The sequence below is a fragment of the Lacerta agilis genome, chromosome 14, assembly GCF_009819535.1.
Source record: "Lacerta agilis isolate rLacAgi1 chromosome 14, rLacAgi1.pri, whole genome shotgun sequence".
Taxonomy (NCBI): Eukaryota; Metazoa; Chordata; class Lepidosauria; order Squamata; family Lacertidae; genus Lacerta; species Lacerta agilis.
Genome location: NC_046325.1, coordinates 39,323,818 through 39,344,204, shown reverse-complemented (window position 1 = coordinate 39,344,204; position 20,387 = coordinate 39,323,818). Strand labels below are relative to the sequence as shown.

The following is a 20,387-nucleotide window of genomic DNA, read 5'->3' as shown; positions in this document are numbered from 1 at the left end:
GTACCTTTATCAGAAAACGACTAGTAGCTATCGGACAGTAATTGCTGCCATCTTCTGGGCTCCAAGGCTTTTTGAGGAAATGTCCGGGAACTGCTCCCCAAAAATGGCATCCGGGCAGATTTTTTGCCAAATCAGCAAAGTGTCTTGTAAAACCCGGACATACGACAAGCGGAACGATTATTAACAAAGAATGCCTTAAAAGCCCAACAACTTTGACCAAACAAAACAAAACAAAACAAAACAAAACCTCTGTCCAGATTTTCACATTTAGGAATATGGAAACCTTAATTATGGGAGCGGGTGGGTGTGATCTTGTGGCTTCCTTCTCATGCTGAGATTTGACATGCCGTTTTTCAATGTGACATCTAAAAACCACCCTCCCAAGCTGCTCGCATTTCCTCATGTACGTACACAGAGGCATCACTTCCTCTCCATACTTGCTTTAACTAAAACCACACTATTTCCCCATCTCACCCATGCTATATTAATATAAACATTTGCTTCAATCTCACATAACTTACATCATTCCTGGTCGGTGAATGGACACACCTCTTTGAAGAAGTTTACACACTTACTGAACCATTTGTACATGGAGTGGATGGGACTGGATCATAACTCAGAAATATTTTTTGCTCACAGATAAGACCTGTGCTCTGTGCATTATTTATTCGTACCGCACCTTCCCTACACAGAGCTCAAGGCGGTATGCCTCATTTTATCCTCTCAAAAACTCACTAAGATAGCTTAGGCTGTGATAGTGATTCACTCAAAGTCACCAATGTGTCTTAAAAAATAATTAAAAAAAATCAATATATTATATTTTTTTAAATATATATATTTTCAATAATATCACCTATTCATGCACCTTTCTTGTTACTGTCTTGTGTGAAGCATCTTCCTGAGTAAAAGCCCATGTTGGTTGCCTGGTTTGTGTCAACATTGGAAAAGGACAATTGGTTTCTTGTTGCTGGCATGGGTCTGCTTCCAGAGACAATGGAGTGTGCCACAGCAGGGGGGGGGGGGCGGAGTAAAGCCAAACTGCTGGAGAATCACGGCGCCTGCTGTGGCTGCAGAGACCCATAACTCATAACCGCTGCCTCTTGTGTTGTTTTTGCTGCATTAGCAGCAGTGAAATGACCTCCCCGGGGCTTGAGCCTGCCTGGGCAGTGTGCCTGGAGGTCCTGGGCTGCTCACATGACAAGACCCCCCCTCTCAGCGTCACTGACGAGGTCCAACGGAAAGCAGAGCCACACGTTTGGCACCAGCTTGGCTGCAGGAGTTGCCGGAAGGAGGCGTACAAGACACCATCCAACCATCCTAGGGCCTCCACTCTGGATTTGTGAAGGGCCCGTAGCGTTTTCTTCTCCCACAAGACAGTGGGCATGGATTTTTGCTGCCAAAGCCTTTTTTTCACAAATGACTATAGCCGCAAGGCAGCAGAGATTTAGGACCAGAGTTTTCCTTCTCCTAGAGGGGTTACTTTCCCAGGTTGGCAAGCCCCATCCGCCCCTCGCTTCCCTCGACAGCATGTGCAGTAACTGTCTTCTTGACTGCTGGACCCACGATTGGTCTCATTTGCTCAATCTGCCGGAGCCTGTCTTCGCAGGCAGGGGGTAGACAAGTACTTTAACTCATCAATGGTTTAAGACTGCCCTCACCTGAGTTAGCCACCCACTCAAAGCTGTTTCCCTTATGTGGTCACTGTCGCATGCTGATAGCTTCCAGGTGCCACTGGTGAGAGCTCACAAGTGCAGGGTAGGAACCAAAGCTGGACAAGCAATGTCTCCCCCTAACACCCAAACTTTGAAGGCAAAGGAAGTTGCAAAGAAACGAGAGGTCCCTGAGTTAGTTCCTTATTAAATTATTTTTTATTATCTGCATAGAAGATTAAAATGGAAAATAAAAAATTCATCTCTGGAATCCATTGGCCTAGCATTAAAAAATAAGGAGCAGAGAAGTGGTTTATTATTTATAAGAAGGTCACTTTGCTTGGAGGAGTTGGGAGGGTGCTGGAATGTGTCTCCCAGAGGATTCAGCAGCTGTTTGGCACGTGGCAATTCAGGGGTAGCCTGTAAAGTGCAGAAGGCACAAGAACTCTGCTACAAAGTGCATTAATTTAAAAACAAAACAGAAAATCCCCCCCACCCTTTCTCATTGTGGTTTGACTCAAAATGTCCACTAACGTTTCGTCCAAGTTCAACAAGTCTTATGCGTATCAAATGCCTGCTGTGCCCGAAGCAGCCAGGTATGTCTGCAGAGGCCGGAGAGAGACGGAAAGGACATTATTGTCTCCAAGTGGCAGCAGCAGATCAGCACAAGGAAGCCACTGCCTTCTTCCCACCTACTCTCTCTCTGTCGGAAATGTGATGCACAGCTGATGTCGCCAGAGCCCAGGTGATCCCTGATGGGTTGGACCTTCAGGGGAAAGGAGTTGTGTGACTAGCCAGGGCCTTCCTTTGCTCCAAAGCCTGCCCCTGTCCTTTCCCAGCTGTCCTCTGGCCTTCCCCCCCCCAAGGGCTGTGGTCTGCCCCTCTTCAGGGAGTGGTGCAACCCGAGGTCATTTGCAAAGGGACGCCTGCAGCTTCTGCTGGTATTCCTCCCGGCGGACGCAGCGAGGACAGAAACTGGCATTTGCCTGGCAGCTGCTGTGGAAGACGGTCTTGCACACCTTGCACCTGTTGGAAAAAAGAGGAGGTTAATCACTGAAGCAATTCATGCAACTTGGAAGGGAGGGGAAAGAAGTACAGACAGCCCATTAAAGTGGGGGGGGGGGTAGAGAACTCCCCCTTTCAAGGGCCGCATTCCCTCAAGCGGAATCAGTTGGGGGGCCACATCCCGGTGGTGGGCAGGGCTGAAGACAGTGGTGGGAGCAGTCATTCCCCCACCCTCACTTTATGACACCCAATTCTTCTTTTCTTCTCTCTTCCTTCCTCCACTTCTAGCAAGCTGCAAAGGGAGGCACAGATCACTCTCAACAGAGCTCTGAACCAATCGCTTGCAGTTTTTAAAACAAAACAAAATTATGCTTAGGACTGCCGGCTACCACCCTCTCCATCCCCTGTCTCGTCACCCCTTTTCGAGCCCCCATGCAGGGCTTGTTTAAAAAACCTCTGTGTATTGTGTGACCTGTTCAGTTCAGAACCAACGTCCACGCTTCAGTCACTGCATTTGGCTTTTGGAAGAACCATCCCCCCTGTTTGCACAGCCCTCGGGACATATTTTTCTTCTTTCCTCTGCTGGAAAGCAGACTGGTAACTTTGTGCCCCTGCGACTGAACGGCTACGCAAGAGGAAGTGACCCCAGGCTGCCACCTGTGCAGGACAGCCATCCAGGAAGCGCCTGCTCCTCCTCGGAGCTATTGTCAGGAGAGCTCCAGGCACATCCTGCCTCCCCGGGTAAATAGCCTGATTCGAGCGACAGGAAACTGCATCAGCTCAGCAAGCAGGCACCCTTCCTGCCTCAGTACAAAGCCAATGAGCAGAGGGCGGCAATCTTCAGTGAACCAGGCCTGCCGACGGCTCTCTGTTTGCGCTGCTCCGATGCTGCAGCCTTGTGAGATGAGCTGGGGGGGGGGGCGGGTAAAAGGAAGTATGGTATTCAAAAGCTGCTTTAAAGGAGGAACTGGTGCCCGAATTCCTGTTCAGCGTTCTGACCATCCCCGCAGAACTGAAATGAGGAAGCGGTTCTCTTCCAGAAGTTGTTGGTCCACTGGATGTGAAGGATGAAGGGAACTGCAGGGCCAACATCATCCTGATGGCTACAGGTTGCTAAAAAACGGTGGATCTCCTCGCCACTGAAGCATTCTCCCACCCCCCGCCCCCTGATTTTCAAAAAACGCTGCCTTCTTACAATAATAGGATTGGAAGGGATGTCATGGAACACCAATGTGCCCTAAGAGGCAAGATACTTAAAGCACCCCCAATAAATACCTTTAAAAGGTAAAGGTAAAGGAGGGGTGCGGGTGGCGCTGTGGGTTAAACCACAGAGCCTAGGGCTTGCCGATCAGAAGGTCGGCAGTTCAAATCCCTGCGACGGGGTGAGCTCCTGTTGCTTGGTCCCAGCTACTGCCCACCTAGCAGTTCGAAAGCACGTCAAAGTGCAAGTAGATAAATAGGTATCGCTCCAGTGGGAAGGTAAATGGCGTTTCTGTGCGCTGCTCTGGTTCGCCAGAAGCGGCTTAGTCATGCTGGCCACATGAACCAGAAGCTGTACGCCGGCTCCCTCGGCCAGTAAAGCAAGATGAGCGCCGCAACCCCAGAATTGGACACGACTGGACCTAATGGTCAGGGGTCCCTTTAAAGGTAAAGGACTCCTGACAGTTAAGTCCAGTTGCAGACGACTCTGGGGTTGCGGCGCTCATCTCGCTTTACTGGCCGAGGGAGCCGACGTTTGTCCGCAGACAGTTTTTCCGGGTCATGTGGCCAGCATGACTTAGCCGCTTCTTGCGAACCAGAGCAGCGCACAGAAACGCCATTTACCTTCCCACTGGAGCGATACCTATTTATCTACTTGAAAACGCCGTTTACCTTTCCGCCAGAGCGGTACCTATCTACTTGCACTTTGACATGCTTTTGAACTGCTAGGTTGGCAGGAGCTGGGACAGAGCAATGGGAGCTCACCCCGTCGCGGAGATTCGAACCGTTGAGCTCCAGGGCATGAGAGATAACATTGCAGGATTATTATTATTTTGTTATTTTATTTATTTATTCATAGGATTTATATACCGCCCTATACCCAGGGGTCTCAGGGCGGTTCATAGAATAAAATCAAGATATAAAACCACAAAATAGATAATAAAAATAAAAACAACAACCCAATAGCCCCCCCCCCCCAACACATGTTAATCTTTTTGGTGCATTTTAAATTTTGCATTGTGTATGCTTTTATAACTGTAAGTCGCTTTGCGGCATTTTTGTTGTAAGATATTAATAAATGTCAATAATAATAATAATACAGTGGTGCCCCGCTAGACGAAAATAATTCGTTCTGCGAGTTTTTTCGTCTAGCAGGTTTTTCGTCTAGCGAAGCAGCAATGTAAACCGCGGTTTTCGCTAGACGGAAAAAAAAACCGGAAACAAATTCGTCTTGCGAGGCATTCATCTAGCGGGGCACCACTGTAATAGTAATAGTAGTAGCAGTAATAATAATAATAATAATAATAATAATAATAATAATAATAATAAAAAATACTTAATTCTTCACCTCTCCCCCTCCATTGCAAAATAGGCAGTGTGGCGCAACAGTTAGAGTGTTGGACTATGGCCTGGGAGACCAGGGTTCGAATCCCATTCAGCCATGAAGGTCACTGTGTGACCTTGGACCAGCCACCGTCTCTCAGCCTCACCAACCTCACAGGGTTGTTGTGAGGGTGAAGTGGGGAGGAGGATAACCATTTACATCACCTTGAGCTCCTTGGAAGATACAGGGGGGGGGTATAGAAACGTAATAAATAAATGAATAAAATCAATACAACCGCAGAAAACGGATCGCTTCTTTGAAAATTTGACCCTAAAGCCAAGGTGGGGGAAGAGAGGAATAACGCTCACCTGGTCGTGGTGTCAAATTCAAAGGGGAAGATGATGTCATTGCTGTTGCAGATCTCGCAGATGAAGCCCCTCTGGGTGCACAGGTCGCAATTGTAGACGTGATGGGAGGCAAACTGAATTAGAGACTGGAGGAACGTCTCAAACAAGCCGTCTGCTATCTAGGAACAGAGGAGAGGTATTAGCAGGTGGGGAAGGGTGGTCATAAAAGGGAAACCTTTATCTATGAGGCTGCTGTGGACACAGTGAGGCCAGGTGACCGGCTCACACCTGAAGGTCTGACACAGATAACAAAGCATCTGCAACATGCAGGACAAAATGGAAATTTGGCACATATTGGGGAGAGCACCAATGAGGTTCCCATGCGAGCACTTAGACCCCCAAAGCTGCTCTCTCGAGGCAAAGGAATAAAAGCTTGCTTCTGAGCATGCTCAGACCAGTTTCTCTGTTTCGGTTCAGTACGCTGCATTCTAACGTGTGTATGTTAAGGGGCGGCAGCCTTGGGCTGGGTCGTTTGAGAATCGTGGACAGAGTGGGGTACGTTTTCCCGGGGCAAACCCTCGTTTCAGAGGCTTCCTCTTTCCAGATCTCCTACCTGCCTCAGGTCAGCCACGCTGTATTTATGGGGACATTCCAGGAGGTAGTGCCGGTGATCGAGCCTTCGGAAAGGATACAAAAGAGGAGGAGGAGTTTATTAAGAGCCTTTTCCATCTGCTGCCAAGAGCTGTATAGAAGCCATATAACCCCTATGCTCCTAATTGGCATGCAAGGCCACACTTTTTCTTGCACAAGCATGTCTACGGTCAACCTCCTTTGGCTGTTTCCCCAATCTCATTTCTCTACATCTCTTGCTTCTGCACCCCAACGCTTCTACATTTGCCACAGATATAAAAAATGCTGTCAAAAGGCTTTTTTAAAAAAGTTGTAAAGTATATATGGAATTTGCCATTAGCTCATCAGTGCCATCTATTGTCAGATTTGAATAATGCACTTAAAACGTTGTAAAAAAGAAAAGAAAAGGTGAAGAAGAAGAAGAAGAGGAGGAGGAGGAGTTTGGATTTGATATCCCGCTTTATCACTACCCAAAGGAGTCTCAAAGCAGCTAACATTCTCTTTTCCCTTCCTCCCCCACAACAAACACTCTGTGAGGTGAGTGAGGCTGAGAGACTTCAAAGAAGTGTGACTAGCCCAAGGTGACCCAGCAGCTGCATGTGGAGGAGTGGGGACGTGAACCTGGTTCACCAGATTACAAGTCTACCGCTCTTAAGCACTACACCACACTGGACGGTTAAGTCCAGTCAAAGTCGACTCTGGGGCTGCAGTGATCATCTCACTTTTGAGGCCGAGGAAGCCAGCGTTTGTTCACAGACAGCTTTCCGGGTCATGTGGCCAGCATGACTAAACTGCTTCTGGCGCAATGGAACACCATGAAGGAAAACAGAGCATAGGGAAACACTGTTTACCTTCCCGCCACAGCGGTACCTATTTATCTACTTGCAACTGGTGTGCTTTCGAACTGCTAGGTTGGCTGGAGCTAGGACCCCGTCATAGGGATTAGAACCATCGACCTTCTGATTGGCAAGACCAAGAGGCTCAGTGGTTTAGACCACAACACCACCTGCGTCCCCTAGCCGAGTCCAAAGTTTCTAGGGACAGATTTTGTATAAGGTACAGGAATCCCCAAATTATATGCCGAGATGCACTAGTGTGCTGTGAGAAGCATTCCTTGGAAAACTAAACCACTATGTAGGATGAATCCCACCATTCTGTCCCTGTTGGAGTAGGGTACCTCCACTGATCTTGCTACACGGAGCCTCTTCTCTCTTTGCCAGTGCAGAGGCAGTGAAATCTCCTTTAGGGGTTGCCTGATGCAGCCTGTGCCTTAGCGGACAGACTTGGGGGAATCCCCGTAGCATCACCATTGCCCAGAAAGAAGAGCTCCACGACTGGGGAAGGTGAGGCATCAGGAGGCACTATTAACTGGCAAGGAAGAGGTCTGCCCTTGTTCTTGGTCAAGAATATACAATTGTTCAGTGGAAGAGTGGAGCGTGCCTCTAATGCTAATCTGGATGGAAAAACTGTGCAGGTATCAAAAGTTTGGGGAAAAACAGTATTGACAGTACAGAATATAGCGGTTTTTTCCTTGGTCAGGATTTTAGAAAAACAAAGAATAGAAATGATACACAACTCTGCTTATTTTCCCAACAGCAGTGTGTTTAGGTTGTTCAACAGACATTTAAGCACATTCCAAAGTAGTTTTTCCCCCAAAAAAACGTTTTTTAATTTGATGATGGATCAGTGCCCTGGATAAGTAACTTGCAAGCAGCATCAAGTACACTCCCGAGAATCCTGTGCACCTGAGAACCAACTCTCAGTGCAGCAAAAGAGGCTCTACCCAAAATCTCAATTCTTTCTTTGAAAGTCACCTGGAGTGTTCATGAGTAGAGTGGAGGGGGCATTCCTTTTTTTGAAATGTACATAAAAAACGAAGGCAAGATCCTCAAGGTTCTGCATGACATTTTCCATGCATGTTAGCTGCTTGCCCTTATCCAGTTAGGAACATGGACAACAGAGATTGGGTCAAAGGCTTTGGGCCTGGAAGAAGGTGGGGGGGGGAGAGAGAGAAGGTGGACCCCCTGGATAGCGAAGCCTCACCTCTTGGTGATCTCTTTCAGGGCCCCACTGCGACAAAGGACCAAGTAGTCACCAAGGAGTTTCAGCTGCTCCCGGCTCTTGTAGATGCGGCTCATGTGGTCCACATGGTCATAGAGGGTCTCGTTCACTAGCTTCAAGTTGATCAAGGGCTGGCTATGAATTTGGGACAGGAACTTCAGGGCCTGGCGGCAGACCTAAGAGACGCAGTTGGATGAAACACCTGTAAGTGTCCTACGTAGAGAAGCCAGCCAGAGGGGCCATTATATAGGCTGGAGGAGTTACAATTTCAGGCTAGCTCCCTGCCTATTTGCCATTATCAGTTCCCATTACAGGTGAAACTCGAAAAATTAGAATATCATGGAAAAGTCCATTTATGTAAGCAATTGTTTTCATTAGCTACTGGAGTTTAATATATGAGATAGACTCATGACATGCAAAGTGAGATATGTCAAGCCTTTGTTTGTTATAATTGTGATGATTATGGCGTACAGCTCATGAAAACCCCAAAACTGAATTTGTTAATTTGGGGTTCTCATCAGCTGGACGCCATAATCATCACAATTATAACAAATAAAGGCTTGACATATCTCGCTTTGCATGTCATGAGTCCATCTCATATATTAGTTTCACCTTTTAAGTTGAATCACTGAAAGAAATGAACCTTTCCACGATATTCTAATTTTTCGAGTTTCACCTGTTATCTTCCTCTCAGCCTTGACAGGCCCAGATTTTTTTGCAAGTAGCATCTGCCGAAGAATCAGGACCACAGAATGGGGACAAATAAGAAACTGTTGTAAGAATTTTAAGGTCTCAAATATAGAATATTCATAAATGCACACATATCTAAATGTATGTGTCTGAAATAGTACAGGAGAGCAATCCTGAAGCCATTTTGACTCAAATATTCCTCTGCAGTAAGGGAGGCAAATGGAGAAAGCCTTCCCATCGTCTTTTTGCTTGCAAATCCTGTCTTAAGAGCGTATTTGTGTATGAATAGGGTGAGCCTGTGACCTGGGCTCAGGAACTAAAGTATTAACTATCACAAAAGAATGGCCAGGCTGCCCAGGTAATGCAATCAGTGACCATTATCAGGTATCCTGGCAGACAGGATTTCTGCTGTAGACCGCCTCCTTCTATGATGTATGTGTGATATTTTAGGGGGGGGGTCGTGGGCTACAGGGAAGGCAATTTCAAAAGTCTGCATAAGGGCTTGAGCACCATTGTTCAGGGTTCTCCTCCCTCCTGCGTGTGGTGAGTGGGGACCCTGTTGCAACAGCTCCTTGAATAAAGATCAGGCTTACTAGCTGCTTTGCTTCTCAATATACTCTGGTTGGCCTCTGTTATTTTCTCCTACCAATAGGGAACCCACTTAAGGACTCTATATGGGCTCCGGAATACCCCATAAGGGAAAGGGAGCAGTTTTTATTATAACAAAACGAACGATGCACGAGCCACATCAGGAGTCAATCGGAGCATTGTACGCCCCCCCCCACCGGGGATGTTGCCACCTGTCAAGGAACTGCCACCTGGCCCGCTGAGGGGAACGGAGGGTCCGTTAGCGTACAGAGAGCCCTGACGCCAATTGAGCAGCAGCACCTCTTCCAGAGCGAAAAGCAGCCACACCTCCAGTGGGAAGGAAGGGGAAGGGGCCAGCTGGGAGAGGAGTAGTTTGGATTTGATATCCCGCTTTATCACTACCCGAAGGAGTCTCGAAGCGGCTAACATTCTCCTTTCCCATCCTCCCCCACAACAAACACTCTCTGAGGTGAGTGGGGCTGAGAGACTTCAGAGAAGTGTGACTAGCCCAAGGTCACCCAGCAGCTGCATGTGGAGGAGCGGGGACGCGAACCCGGTTCACCAGATTACGAGTCTACTGCTCTTAACCACTACACCACACTGGCTACACTACACCACACTGAGGAGAGGGCTCAGGGATGCTGCAAAGAGCCCCAGCACCTCACCTCGTTCAGCTGGTCAGGAGGGAAGCACGCCATTTCTGGCGCCCCAATTGCGCAGAGGAGTGAAGCGCAAGGAGGGTAGGAGGAGATTTGGGGTGCCGAAACTCTTATGCTGGGGAAGGAGCCGGAAGGGGCCACTCCCAGATTCTGCCAGCGACTGAGACAGACATGCTTTTTGTAGCTCTGCACTGTAAATAGTTTGCAGAATAAAACTGCCAAAAGACTGTTTGGGTTCCTGCTCCGTTACTCGCGAAGCACCATCACGCGAACCTTACACCACCCCAGGCCCGTGCCTCCTATCCTTCAAGTCGCCCAGACTTACCGGACGCCTGGCGAGATCCCAGTTGTGAATCAGCCGCGAAGGAATCACGGACTCTTCATCCCAGTGGCAGCTGTCACAATAGTAGAGGCCTGTGAATGCACAGAGCTTGGGCTTCACAAAGGAAAAGCCAATCTGCCGTGAGCAGCCTGGAAAGAAAAGCGGAAATGGTAATGGCTGCCAGCCACAAAAGCTACGTTATACCTCCCTTGTCAAGAGTGTCAGGAATGGGACCGAAGGGGGCGAGTTGGAGGAGGAATGGTGGAGGTCACCCCCCCCACCCCTTCACCTGGAGCTTCCAGAGGAGAGGAAGGCAGTATTGAATTACAGCAGTGGTTTGAGGAAGATCACAGCTCAGAGACAGGTGAACAGAAGAGTTGGGAGGTGTTGGGAGAAGAGGGGGGGGGGACAGAGACAGAGCAGCCAGCTGACACGTTATCACTGGATATTATTTCTGACCCCCCTTCTCCCAGAACAGGAGCAAAGGACTCAGAGACAATTAGCCCCTGGCGGCCACCATAAGGGAAAGTGCTGTTGGTAGGAAGGGAGGCGGAAGGAGCTCAGTTGGAGCAACGCCATTAAGGGAGGCAGATTGCATTCTTTGTCTCTTGGTGTGATGACTGAATAAACGCATTAGTAAGAACTCTTTGTTTTTCTCTGCTCCTTGCGGCCACCAGGGGGAGGGAGAGAATTCCCCGGAGCCAGAAACAGAGGCAGGATGTCTCAGAATACCAGTTGCTTGGAAATCGCTAGAATTGGAGAGCGCCGTTGCACTCAGGTCCCGCTGGGCACCTGGTTGGCCACTGTGGCAACAGATTGCTGGATAAAATGAGCCTTTGGCCTGATCTAGCAGGGCTCATCTTATGTTAAGGGTTCCTAAGGATGCTACAAACTGGCCCTTGGCAATTTTGAGAGTCTTCTGTGTCTGTTTCCCCACCCTGTGCTCTGCTTTGCAGCCACCTTGCGCACTCCCCAACCTACCCGCACAGATGAAGCTCTGGCAGTCCAGGCCTTTCTCTGTGGGGATGGCAACCAGGTACTTAAGGAGGAAGCCATTCCCCTTGGTGGTGCTTTTCAAAACGGCCTGCGAGTTCCCGTCCAGGTTGCCCCCCAGGCTCAAGGCCTCCTCCGCGGTCTCCAGGTACGACATCAGCATCCGGCGGACCAAGTCCCTCCAGTCGGCTGCCTCCTCCGCGTTCTCGGCTCTCAGCTTCAGCACCGCTTTCGATGTGATGACCTTGAAGAAGGCAGGGCCCCCCAGGCTCACGTCGGGCAGGATGTCCTGTATGGTCTCGATCCCGTAGCTGTTGCTCAGCGTTTTCTCCCCGTTCCGGGCCCTGAAGCACTTCAGGGCTTCTAAGGACAAGGAGAACACAAAAGGGGCCCACGTCTTTTCGGTTTCCAGGTACAAAACAGACTCCTTGACCGCATCCAGCTCGGGGTCCAAACCGCACGTCCAGTCCAGCCCATTGCTGCCTGTCCCGTTGTATTGCAAGAGGGCCGAAAGCTCGCCGGGCGGACCACCGGCAGAGTTCGCTTCCGGGTCCTCCGCTGCTCCAGGGCCCTCCAGGGTCTCCCAGCCTTCGTCCGGCTGAGGCCTACATTTCTGAAGTGCCTCGTGCAGCCGGTCCAGCCAGTCCTCCGCCTCGTCCTGAGAGGCGGCCCGGAGGCACAGCCGTTTGCCCGAGAAGGATAGGTCAAAGCGCCCGTCGCTGTGAGCTGCCCCCAGGCAATCGCACCGCAGCAGGGAACAGGTCTCCACGCACACCCGCTCCTCGCTGTCCACAAAGAGGCGCAGCTCCAGTGGCGAAAGCTCGCAGAAGAACTCCTTCCAGATGCCCATGCCTCCTCGCCGCTCCAGGGTCCCCAGCTTCAGCAGGCCACGGAAAGGGTTCGAAAGGCCTGGAGGTGGAGGATAAAAAAGAAGACTATTACACATGCTGCTGACCACAGTTTTGTCTTGTATTTTGTCATAAGAATTCTAAGGTGACATAAATGAAATTAACACTCATAAGCGCACAAGGTAAACACAGATACGTTAAGTACAGAAACCACATGTCTGAAACACTACAGGAGAGCAATCCCGTGGCCATCTTGACTTCTCTTCCCCAAATATTTTCTCTGCAGTAGAAGGAAGTATCAGTCCTGCAATGCAGGGGGTTAAAATAGAAGACCCTTGGGGTCCCTTCTAGCTCTACAATTCTATGATCTTGGAAATACCGTATTTTTCGCTCCATAGAACGCACCGGACCATAGGGCGCACCTCATTTTTAGAGGAGGAAACAAGGGGAAAAAATATTTTTCTGGTTTTCCTCCTCTAAAAGCCCTTTTTTGTGTGTGGTTTTTTTTTGAGGATCAGCTAAAAGTTTTGCAGCTTTTTTGCAAAGGGAAAAGCCCTGGCTTTTTGAGGATCAGCTAAAAGTTTTGCAGCTGTTTTTGCAAAGGCAAAAGGCTTTTTTTAGGATCAGCTAAAAGTTTTGCAGCTTTTTTTGCAAAGGGAAAAGCTCTGGTTTTTTTTTCCGAGGGTCAGCTAAAGGTTTTGCAGCTTTTTTTGCAAAGGGGGAAAAGCAAAGCTCCTTTTGCAAAGGGGGAAAAGCAAAGAGGAAAAGCCCCATTTTTATGAGGTTTAACTCACATTTCTGAAAAATCTTAAGGAAAGGGAGCCTTTTCTACTGTTTCCAGACAGATAATCTAATCAGCCAGTCACATGCCTTGAGGAAACAAACAACCTCCCTCTGCAGCACATTCAACAAAGGAGGGCGGGGCTGAAAGGGAGCCGGGACTCTTATCTCTCTCCCGATCTCTTGCTGATCAGCTGCTGAGCGGGGTCCTTTCAACACTCCCTTTTCTCTTTGTAAAATAAAAAGCATGATCCTCTTTTGGCCCCTGGGCAATTCAGCTCCAGGAACCACCATTCGCTCCAAAAGACGCACAGGCATTTCCCCTTACTTTTTAGGAGGAAAAAAGTGTGTCTTATGGAGCAAAAAATACGGTAGTTCTTTTCACTTGCAAAATCCTTCAAACCCTGTAAACAGACTTCTCACATGAATAAGAGAAGTCTGGGACAATGGATTTAAGAACTAATGTATTTACCATTTTGAAAGAATGGCCCAGACTGGCCAGGATAAGACAATCAGTGATCAGTATCTGATATCTTGACAGACAGGAGACAAGCTACACTCTCAAATTTCTGTTATGATGCTTGTAGGTGGTCTTTGGCTAAGGGGGTCTGGCAAATTCTAAAGTCTTTAAAAGTCGTTACGCACATTTATTCTAGGTCCTCCCCTCCTTGCAAGGGCGGGAACTCTATTGCAACAGGAAAAATAAAAATAAAGATTTGCCTTGCTTTGACCGGTTCCTGCCTCCACATGTTCTTCTTCGACTTAGGGGACACCGAGTCACTTGATGGGTAGTTGGGCTGCTAAAGACAACCCCAAATTTATCTTCTATCACTTTCTCCTCCCCGCCCCATCATTCATCCCATGGCAGAAAGACAGTTACCCATTTGCCTTCGGTGAACGACGCTAAAGCCCTTCGATTCCGCCTCGGGGGACAGTTTGGGCTTCCTGGCCTTGGCTGAGGTCACGTGAAGCTTGTCCTGATCCAGAGCACCGCTTGGTATTGATGGCTGGCTATCTGCAGGGCGCTCTGGCGAGGGACTGAGTGAACGGGAGAGACCTTTTGCTGTTCCCTCAGGAGGCGGAGAGGGGAGGTAAATGTCATCCGCGGTGATCCAGCTTGTTTTCTGTTGGGGAACAAAAAGAGCTGAATTCAGCTGGACTATTCAACAGGGAAATTAACAAGTAGCAAATGACGTTTTTACTGAGCCAAGGACTTTATAGAAGTGGCACAATTCCTGCCTAGGCCCTGCAGTAGGGCTGGAAAGGCTGTGCCCCTTAGCATAATTTCAAGTAGCAGAGGGTGGGGAGCCCAAGGGGGAAGGAGTCGGGGGGGACCAGGATGAAAAGCCAAAAGAAATGGAGAGATTGAAGGAGAGGAAATAGGTCTCCTATGAGCAATTAGTTCAGCCCCCCGACGAGACTGGTCCAGCTTCCTCCCGACATCCTGCTTGCACATGGAGGAAAAGGGAGGGAAGGGGTTTCCAAAAGAGAAAGAAAAGTGGGGTGTTTGACCCCAACCATCACCTGCATGAGCCTCCCTCAATGGATTTAGAACAGCATCAGAATTTGTAGTGGGCAGGTTTATCAGTGGCTAAGACCTAAATGGAGCCCCCTTGATCCAAGTCAATATACACCCCAATGACCATATGGTGGGGAACAATCAATAGGGGAGGCATTGAACAGAGGTGGTTGTTATCCCGAGGGTGGCCTGTTTTAAATTAAGGTGGTCAAAACTGTCAATTTTAAACCATCAAGTAAAGACACCAATGATAAAACTTGATCTAAATAAAGCTCACATACTTTTTGAGCAAGCATGCATTCTAACTGATTGCTCTAGTGATACGTATATATTTGTTTGTAACTAAATAGGACACTTAAAGGTAAAGGGACCCCTGACCATTAGGTCCAGTCATGAATGACTTTGGGGTTGCGCCGCTCACCTCGGTTTACTGGCTGAGGGAGGCGGCGTACAGCTTCCGGGTCATGTGGCCAGCATGACTAAGCCGCTTCTGGCGAACCAGAGCAGCGCACGGAAACACCGTTTACCTTCCCGCCGGAGCGGTACCTATTTATCTACTTGCACTTTTGACGTGCTTTCGAACTGCTAGGTGGGCAGGAGCTGGGACCGAGCAACGGGAGCTCACCCCATCGTGGGGATTTGAACTGCTGACCTTCTGATCAGCAAGCCCTAGGCTCTATGGTTTAACCCACAGCGCCACCCGTGCCCCTTATTGTTAAGCATAGAATCATAGAATTGGAGAGCTGGAAGGGACTCCAATGGTCATCTAGTTTGACCCCCTGCAATGCAGGAACCACCTTGATTCTCATTATGATTAATAATTTGTGTATCACTAGAAAAATGACAAGCACCATGCCGCCTAGAGATTTGCAATACATTCAGGAATTTGAAATATTTGTTCAGCCCTGCACGGGATTTCTACCTTGTTTGCCCTGGCAGTAGCTTTGCAAGACAAATGATTAATATGTTATAGATGAGGAACCAAAACAATGATTTCTGCCTAGTGAGTCACGGGCTGAGATGTGATATAAACCCATGCCTCCCAGATCTCCATACAGTAGACACAGGACCCACGGTGACTGGTTATGGGAACGCCTATCTGAAGTCTTAAGAGGACCCAGTGCAGCGAGCTCTCAACTGCTGAACCTTAAGGTTTTCAAGGGCTCTCCTCTGCAGAACGCAGAGCAGGTATTTGGGCAGGTTGACTCTAGTAGCATGACATCACTTCCTGCTGCGTGTGTAACATACAGATTGGCTGACCGCCAGGTATGAGAGAGAGGCTTCCTTTGGAGGAAATGGAATTGGGGAGAGAGGAAGTTCCCAATTAGCTGCAAGGAAAAGCATTTCCTGACCTGCAAAGTAACTGCTTCGTCAACACCACTCACTCACTGAGAGGAGCAGGAGAGACTCTGCTAATTCTTGTACCTATAATTAATATTAGTCACAAGATTGGCTGGTTGACGTCAGGCCAACAGCCACATTTGAGCAGGTTAAGCCTCCCCACACCCCCTCAGGTTCCCAGAAGATCGTGAATGAACAGTGAGATCATTCGATAAATAGTGGAAATAAAAAGTCAAGATTGACTAGTCAGTCTAATTTGGGCAGGGGGGCCTTTTTAAAATCACAGTATGATATCCTAAAATTCCAAGCTTAGCCAAGACGTTAAAAAAAAAACCTTGTTCACCAAACACATTCACACAACTTCAGGGACATGCTGTTACTGGGCTTTCGAGCAAAACGTTTATGCTTTTGCACTTGCTACCAGAACTACACATAAAACCCATTCTGAATTTTCTTTTCACAAGAGCGAAATATTAAAGATTTTAACAGGACCTCATAGGATTTGGGGAGGCTCAAGATATGACTTACAGGTGAGATTGGTGAGAGAAGTCGTCCTGTCCTTGGATGGCCTTCCTCACGGACAACAACTTGACTGATCCTATATTTAGCCCCTCCTCTCTTGATGCTACGATGAGTTTGGGATGCACCCGCTACTCCTTTAGCGACGTTTGCTGTGTCCAGCGCAGAAGCTTGCTGGATGCTGGTACTGGGAGCTGCTTCCTTGGTTTGAGGTGGGTCGCCTGGGCTTGGAAGCTGTGAATCTGTTGTGTCAGGAGGTGGTTCGACGATGTTGGCAGGGTGTTTCGCTGTTACAGGACAAGGAAGGCGTGTGGTGCAGAGATCAGTGGCCGGACAGAGGCACTGCAGTGAGGAAGAAGCCGGCAGGGCGTCAGCTTGCTTGCCTTCTGCCGATTCCGGCTTTCCCTGTGCTCTGCTGAATTCTGCTAGCACCCTTGAAAGAAAAACAAGTTTATAACAAAACTCAAAAAGTGTGTATGGGGGGGGGTCATGTTATCTGTTTGATCGCATCTCCCACTATACCGTGTGCTATGCCAGGGTTTCCCAAACTTGGGTCTCTCTCCAGCTGCTTTTGGACTACAACTCCCATCATCCCTGACCATTGGTCCTGTTAGCTAGGGATGATGGGAGTTGTAGTCCAAGAACAGCTAGAGATCCAAGTTTAGGAAACTCTGTGCTATGCCAACAGAGGCAAGGCATTCAGTAACCCCCTTTGGACATCAAATGGTCTCCAGGCTCATTATCTGCTAAGACACCAATTCTAGCCTGAAATAAGGAATTTTAGCACATGTATACAAATGTGTTAGTTCTATGCACTGAGTTGGATAGTAAGATTAATGCAAAGGAATTTGCTTTTTTGTGGTTTAGCACTCCCTTTTGAGAATGGAGTGGATAGTTATACAGAAAATAACACAGCGGGTAGTATGTTGTGACTCAGACATGAGTTCAAATTCTTCCTTAGCCACAAATTTTGTTGGGCTAGCCAGCCAGCCGAGAGCTGAAAACTGGAAGTGGAACATATGTTCATCGGGGGAGTCGGGGACACCTCATATATACTCAAAGGGGCAGGAAATGCCTGACAAAGAGGTCTAATGATATCAGAGCAACTTTCTGTTAGGTAGGGGAAGAAGGTTGGTTTCCATACATTAATCCAGCCTCCCAAATATGAGGCTTCCATGCATGATTTTAATAACATGTTGCTATCCACCTGGAACCTCCCAGGTTCACCAAGAAAAAGATTAGGAAAAAATAAAATAAACTCATTGCCAAAGTAAGATATGATAAGGTCTAGGCGAAATCTGGTTCTCAATATCGTTATATAAAGGTAAAAGAAAGGTAAAGGACCCGTGGATGATTAAGTCCAGTCAAAGGCGACTCTGGGGTTGTAGCACTCATCTCACTTCAGGCCGAGGGAGCCGGTGTTTGTCCACAGGCAGCTTTCTGGGTCATGTGGCCAACATGACTAAACCGCTTCTGGCGCAACAGAACACCGTGACAGAAACCAGAGCGCACGGAAACGCTGTTTACCTTCTTACCACAGCGGTACCTATTAATCTACTTGCACCGTCTTGCTTTCAAACTGCTAGGTTGGCAGAAGCTGGGACAGAGCAACAGGAACTCACTCCGTCGCAGGGATTCGAATCGTCGACCTTCTGATCGGCAAGCCCAAGAGGCTCAGTGGTTTAGACCCACATCCCCATCGTGATATATCACCAGCTGAATACTGTGATATGCTGATATATCATGATGCCTGGAATGTATCTCGGTGGCTTCTCCCTCCCCACCTTAGAAACAGCCGAGATACATCACCCAGTTCTAATGAGCAAGCCCCCATGCCATTCTGGCTCATGCAAGCTGGAGGGGCACAGGGGCTTCCTTAAATTGCTCAGCTGTGGGGTGGGAAGCCTCCTAACCCAGCTGAGCAAGCCCCAATACATCTCTGGCTTGCGCGAGAAGGGGCTGGCAGGTAGGCAGACAGAGCCAAGAACGTGCTTGCCCAAAACCTTCTCAGGCTCCATCCATCCATCCGCCTGCCTGCCTGCCTGCACCTTTGCTGTCTGCAAGCAATTTGAGCTGGGAATACATCGCGGCTCCCTGCCCACCGTGATGCATTGCTAGCTCAGACTGCCGGAAACCGGTATCAGGATCTGAACACCAATTTACCAATAAATCACCCAGCTCTAATAAGGTCTGCCCCCTTTCCTTCGCACACTCACTCTTGAAGGGACTGGTCCAAGTCTTTTGCTGTTGCCACGCCAAGTTCAGCGTCATCCGAGATGGGCTCCTCACCCCTGTCCGTGTTCTGCGTGGCAGCAGATGTCCCAGGGGGGAGGCCGTCGGAGCCGAGGCTGGAGGACAGCTGTGAGGAGCCCGTTGTGCTGATGCTCAGGTTGGATGCGGTGAGTTTCTCCGCCTGTTGGCTTTGAGCGGCAGGCAAGAGGGCTGGGGAAGCCTCGGCGTCATCCGAGCCGGAAGACAGCGAGAGGGAGCCCAGCGATTCTTTCCTCCGGGGCTCCAAACTCACAAGCAGCTCTGAGGCTGGGCAAAGTCCCGACAGGGATAAAGGGGTGACCGTCCATTCGTTCAAGACTGCCGACTTGTAGGAGAGGTCGAAGGCCAGGGAGGACAAGCCTTGAAGGTAAGTGAGAAGGAACTCAACCTCCTCAGTGTCCAGAAGCAGGGCTGGTGAATGGTAATACTCGGAGAGGTGGGCTTTCTCGTGGAGCAAGAGCTTCAGGTAGCATTCCATCAGCCCGTCATTCAGCGCCAGCCTTAGCCAAGCACGGCAGCGGCCCACGTCTGTGTTGATGAAGTCCAGGTGCTCCAGCTCAGAAATGATGTTCCTGGAGAAAAGTAAAGAGAGGAACAGGAAAGGGGGACGAGAGCACAAGGCCCATTAATGCTGCAGCTCTGAGGGACCTTGGAAAAACCAGAAGTTTTTTTTTTAATCCCCCATTCCTCCTCTGACCTGTCTTCATTGTCCCACCCCAACCCAAAGCCTTCCTCTTCTGAGGCACCCCTTTGAGGTACTGGACAGGGACCTCCGGCCACTCCTCATTGCCCAGCCAGCCCCTGACAGTTTTTGCCTATATCTGCCTAAATTTCTAGCAGGACTTTCAAGGAGATGAGAAGTCCCTCCATCGGCCACATCCCCTTGAACTTTGGTTAACCACCGAGCGCAGAAATCTCACATTTGCATCTCGCAAATGCCCCCACTCCATGCCTAGTGAGGTTCAAGCATGTAATATCAGCAAATTTTGCTGATGGCTGTAATCTCCACCCTCAAAGCGGCCGTCTTCCCAACCTCACCTGTGCGTGATAGTTTTCAGCAGGGCCCAAAAGGCTGGTTGGGGAAGGGGCAGGCGCCCGCCAAATTTTCTCCCTTTCGCTCCCGATTCTGCCTTGATGTGCTTGGCTTTCAAGCCGTGCACAAACACTGCTTCGAGGGCGCAGCAGAGGGTGTTGGCATCACCATCGTCACTGGTCACGAGAGCATCGGAAGTCACGTAATGTTTCTGCAGCGCTTTGATGGAGCTCACCAGGTGTGTCTTGATCAACTAGGGTAAGCATAAAACAGAGGCTGTATTAGGTTAGGGCCAAGATTAAAGAAAGCCCTCCTCCCCAGGGATACAGTGGCACCTCCGGTTACGAACTTAATTCGTTCCGGAGGTCCGTTCTTAAGCCAAAACCGTTCTTAACCTGAGACGCGCTTTCGCTAATGGGGCCTCCGGTGCGTGACTTCCGCTCGCATCCTGGGGCAAAGTTAGCTTCCAGGAGCACCTACTTCCGGGTTAGCGGAGCTTGTTACCCAAAGCATTCGCAAGGAGGATGGTATGTAACCAGAGGTTCCACTGTACTGCCAAAATGTTGAGGACAGCAGGAAGGCCTCAATTGGAGCGCACTGTGTTAAGA

At 49.0% G+C, this 20,387-nt stretch overlaps 1 protein-coding gene across 2 annotated transcripts in view; it reads right to left on the bottom strand.

Annotated features, from left to right (window-relative positions):
- Positions 1-1,845: 1,845 nt before the first annotated feature.
- Positions 1,846-20,387, bottom strand: part of PLEKHM1 (pleckstrin homology and RUN domain containing M1) — a 38,178-nt gene continuing 19,636 nt past the window's right edge. For both annotated transcript variants that reach the window (XM_033169632.1, XM_033169631.1), the window contains exons 3-12: positions 19,785-20,032; positions 18,692-19,318; positions 16,485-16,908; positions 13,977-14,220; positions 11,457-12,377; positions 10,479-10,624; positions 8,199-8,392; positions 6,139-6,202; positions 5,547-5,704; positions 1,846-2,675 (exon numbers count right to left, since the gene is read on the bottom strand). In XM_033169632.1, the coding sequence (XP_033025523.1) occupies positions 2,558-2,675; positions 5,547-5,704; positions 6,139-6,202; positions 8,199-8,392; positions 10,479-10,624; positions 11,457-12,377; positions 13,977-14,220; positions 16,485-16,908; positions 18,692-19,318; positions 19,785-20,032 (3,144 nt within the window). In that variant the 3' untranslated portion in view covers positions 1,846-2,557. The remainder of the gene's footprint in view (positions 2,676-5,546; positions 5,705-6,138; positions 6,203-8,198; positions 8,393-10,478; positions 10,625-11,456; positions 12,378-13,976; positions 14,221-16,484; positions 16,909-18,691; positions 19,319-19,784; positions 20,033-20,387) is intronic.